This window comes from Cajanus cajan, chromosome 7, assembly GCF_000230855.2.
Source record: "Cajanus cajan strain Asha chromosome 7, NIPB_CcT2T_4, whole genome shotgun sequence".
NCBI classification, from domain to species: Eukaryota; Viridiplantae; Streptophyta; class Magnoliopsida; order Fabales; family Fabaceae; genus Cajanus; species Cajanus cajan.
This window is the reverse complement of record NC_138523.1, coordinates 11,214,363-11,218,877: the sequence shown is the minus strand read 5'-3', so window position 1 is coordinate 11,218,877 and position 4,515 is coordinate 11,214,363. Positions and strand designations below refer to the sequence as shown.

General features: G+C 34.9%; 1 protein-coding gene across 1 annotated transcript; it reads right to left on the bottom strand.

Annotated features, from left to right (window-relative positions):
- Positions 1-317: 317 nt before the first annotated feature.
- On the bottom strand, positions 318-3,927 carry LOC109818066 (UDP-glycosyltransferase 73C2). The gene is made up of 4 exons (XM_020383463.3): positions 2,203-3,927; positions 1,531-1,770; positions 1,289-1,377; positions 318-602 (listed from the first exon to the last, which is right to left on the bottom strand). The coding sequence occupies exon 1, from the start codon at positions 3,714-3,716 to the stop codon at positions 2,238-2,240; it is 1,479 nt and encodes a 492-aa protein (XP_020239052.1). The 5' UTR covers positions 3,717-3,927; the 3' UTR covers positions 318-602; positions 1,289-1,377; positions 1,531-1,770; positions 2,203-2,237.
- Between the last annotated feature and the right edge of the window lie 588 nt (positions 3,928-4,515).

The following is a 4,515-nucleotide window of genomic DNA, read 5'->3' as shown; positions in this document are numbered from 1 at the left end:
GATACCTTGTTCCTTCACATTGAGATACATTTCTCTATTATAATCTGATTCCTTCACACTGTCCAAACAAGTTAATAACATTGCTTTTGTTGGTATACAAACAAGTCTTACGTCGATAAAATAAGACAAAAAATAACAACTTATATAATACAAACATACTTCAATGATTGAGAGGCCTTTTAGGTAATAACCAAAAGCAAAAACTGTAAGGACTTAGACCCAAAACAGATAATATCTCATCATTGTGGAGTATGCTTGTGTAATAACCTTATAAAAACAACCCTCATAAAATATCCCCTCAAACAAATACCATAAAATAACTCCAACATCTTTAATGAAACATTTATTATATAATCTGATTCCTCGACATCGAGATACGATTTTAACATATAGTAATGAAATAAATAAGACTAACCAATACCTAAACAGTGATATTAAATAATGACTACTAGTAGAAACAATTTTTTTTAAAAATATAAATATATTATATTATGGTAAAAATTCGAGAACTAACTAGTGCTTCAAAATTCTAACATATACATGAAGTCCCCTTAATAGAAAATCATCTACTGTAGCGCTTGAGTTGCATGAAGTCCTTCTATCTGTTCAAATTTCAAATCATAAATCAATAAAAAATAATGGGCATGGGAGAAACAAATCAAATAAATCACACAGTGGCATCAAAGGTATGACACAACGGAGTCCTAAAAAGTTCAATAATTGAGGTTGAAAAATGCACCAGCACAACTTACTAAGACTCTATTTAAAAGAGGAATATTGTATTATGACATGTGTAATGAATGATATATGTACTGCATCAATGATGTGTTTTGTGAAGAATTCATCCAATAAAGTTATTCCATGTAGTGGTATATAATATTTGAAATGCGTTGGAAACATTTTGAATATATCGATGGACTAAATTGACTAAAAAAACAATCCAATCAACAAGAATCTTTATGAAAGGAAGTTTTAATTGCACAAGAATAGAGCACACCAGAGCTGGTTAAAATAGCAAATCCATTCATTCATTAAATGGAACTGTTTTAACCAAACTTCTTTATCGAATATGATTAAGCAAACGTAAGATTTTGTAATACATTAGTTTCTTATCCTTATCTATGTGCTTTTCTGTCTAGAACATGTTTCGGTGATACATTAGTTTCCTATTCTTGTTTATGTGCCTTTCTGCCTAAAACATGTTTCGGTGATACATTAGTTTCCTATCCTTATCTGTGTGTCTTTCGGTCTAAAACATGATTCACTGAAGAAATCAGGAAGGACATACCACATGAATGATTTTGCTGATTGCGATGAGAAACGGCTAACAGAACTCAATGTTCTGCAAGAACCAAGTTGTTTCTTTCTCGGTAAGGCCTGGTATTATACCAAATGAGAGGAAAAATGAAATATTGTCTCTAGTGGTAAAGAAAAAAAATAGACAAATGGAATACAAGATCCTGGGGAATGAAATTGTAAGATGTAGGGGATTCAAAACATATCAAATTTCCGTTTTAGATCAAAACATACTTGTTTTAGAGCCTTGTGAAAATCTTTAGAAGAGTTGGTGCTTCTTTCTTCAAAAGACTTCCTTAACCAGAACATCAGAAAATTCAGATGAACACACTGATCTATGCTCTTGGGAATAGCTAAATTGGACAGTGTACCATCTGAAAATTGTTTTCCCTCCATTTCCCTCTTCTGTAAACTATTTGCAGTGAAATTGGGCAATCTAACTAAGTACTCCAGAATGTGTATCTGACGAGGAATCTGCAAGAAAGTGTTGACCAGTTGAAATGTTAAGAATACATTCAACAAAATTCCATAATTTGAAAACCAAAAGGACCTCAACACCATAGGCATGAACTCTGCCTGTGAACTATAGCTTTTGTGCCCAGGCCCACACTGTATAAGGCACAATAATTCATGTTCAATATCGAAAGCATAATTGATTTGGCACTTGTGTTTTACAATGGAGGATAGGGATATGATCCCTGCTTTGAGTACGAAGTCACAATCGAAAATATAAGTTTACTTCTAAAATAGGTCAACCCAACAAGAAAGAGTTATATAAAAATACAGAATACATACGTGCTCAATAATTTTCTGCAATTGATTCATGATCTAATGGAATGGAATATAATTCATTGGTGTGAAAAAATCTAGGGAAGGAACAGAACATATGATGAGTAATTTGAGTACCAATCTAATTTCACCAAGGGAGAAAGATCATTCATTTATGTCTTGCTTTGTTGCATGATATCTTGGATAAGGAGTGTCACACTGGAGTGAGAAGATCCACCTTCCTCTACAGCTTTCTTAGCCATCTCTGCAAGTTCTCTAACTCTTTCTCTCATTTCTTCATTCTCCCTACTCTCATCCATCAACTCATTAATTGCTCTCTCAACATCTTCTCTCTTCACCAACTGTCCCTTTTCCGCTTCCTCACCCCACTCCAAGGGAAACTCCACCCCAATCTTCACTCCCACTCTTAATATCTGCACAATCAGCTTCTCATTGAAAAACTGGTCACCAAAAAGAGGCCATGTAACCATCGGCACACCAGCACATATAGCTTCCAAAGTTGAGTTCCAACCACAGTGTGTTAAAAAGCCTCCAATTGCAGGGTGTGACAAAATTAGTACCTGAGGAGCCCAACCACGAATCACAAGGCTTCTACCTTTGGTCCTTTCCTCAAACCCCTCTTCCTTGATCCACTTCTCCAACGCCTCTAATTGATCCCCTTCCCTGATGACCCAAATGAAGGGTTTATTTGAGGCTTCCAAGGCCAAACCAAGCTCTACCAACTGCACTGAAGTCATGTTACTTATGCTTCCAAGGCAAACATAGATCACACCCCTTGGTTTCTGCAAATCAAGCCACTTCATGCAATAGTGCTCATCAATTGAGGCCTTGTTCCCTCTCTCAGCCTTTTCTAACTCACCCTTGTTGCTGAGTGAAACAGGACCAACACACCACACCTTACCATTCTTTGCCTTGTTGTAGCCTCTTGCATATGCTGGCTCCAACTCCTCAAAGGAATTCATAATCACCCCATAAGAAACCCCTTCAGCAGCAGCAGTTCCTGCATAGAACTCTTTCCACTCTTCACTTGATCTTTTCCCTGGAAGCTGAGCCTTGGTCATCTCAACCTTGTCAGGTAAACCAGGCAAAACAAAGTACTCAGTTTTTGAGGCTATGCTTGAGAGAACACTTCTGTGGATGCCAAGGTTGTACAAACAGAAGAGACTGAAGCAACTTTGCCCTAGGAAGGATATCCTAGGGATGTTGAATTTGATGGCAATAGTGGCTGTGTAATGCAAACACATGTCAGAAATTATGCAGCTTGGTGGAGGATTCAACTCTTGGAAGAGCTTTTCCACTTGTTCCTTCAAGGTGGTGCTGTTTGCTGCATTGAAGAAGCTCAAGGAAGTGCCTAAGGAGGGTAACATGTCAAGATTCTCACACCCTTCTGGCAAGCCAGCTTCTTGATATGGGAATTGCACTTCTGCTAATCTGATTTGAGACCCTGAATCGGTGGAGCGAGCAAAAGTTGATGCAAAACGTGATGCGTTGTGGTGTGTGGTGATCACTGTGACGGTGACACCCTGCTGAGACAGGATTTTTGCTATGTCCATCATGGGGATCATGTGGCCCTGGGACATGAGAGGAAACAGAACAAAGTTGAGTTTGGGTGCTTCCGAATGGGAACTCATTTTGGGTGTTGGAAATTGTCTGCAATGGATCCAATGTGTATCGGTGAATTATGAGATGCACTTACTATTTATATATTATTATAAACACCTTTGTGGGTCTGTTGAATGTGTTGAAGGTGAAGTCTTACCATAGCATGAGTTTCGTATGTGAAAGAAAACATAATCGACAGGAAAAAAACAAAAGATTAAAAATTTAAATTGTATTAATGAAAAAGAAAATGGAAGGAAACTTGAGAGAAAATGTAAAAAAGAAGACAAGAACAGATAAATATTAATGCCAAGAGTGTGTGTGAAGAATAAGAAACGTTTAAAGTTTATTAATGAGGTATTATTATTAAGGAAACTAGAAAGACCGAAAGAGTGCCGTGCATGAACAGAACTATTGTAGTGAGAATTATTTAATTTTTTAAGTATAAAATAATAATAAAATGTAAATAAAATAATTATATAATTATCTGAATATGATGAAAATTACTAATAAAATTTATGTTCCAAAAAAGTTTTATTTTTGATAAAATTAGAAATTATATACTCATAATTATGACAAAATGAAGTTTTAATATTGATTTAACAAAAGTAAAATGCTTCAAATACCTTAAAAAATATATATAGACAAATCATAATATGTGTAAAACTAAAAAATTAAACTAAAAAAATATTAGCAACATATATACATTAAACTATTTTTTTATAAATAGCATTTTAAGTATTGAAAATAATTTCTTTCTTGTCATATATGAAATAAGCCTTTCAAAAATAATAAAAAAAAGTATTTATATTTTTAAAAACTGATTTTAAT

Coding starts and splice junctions, on each gene's coding strand:
- LOC109818066 (XM_020383463.3), bottom strand. CDS start 3,716: ATGAGTTCCCATTCGGAAGCACCCAAACTCAACTTTGTTCTGTTTCCT.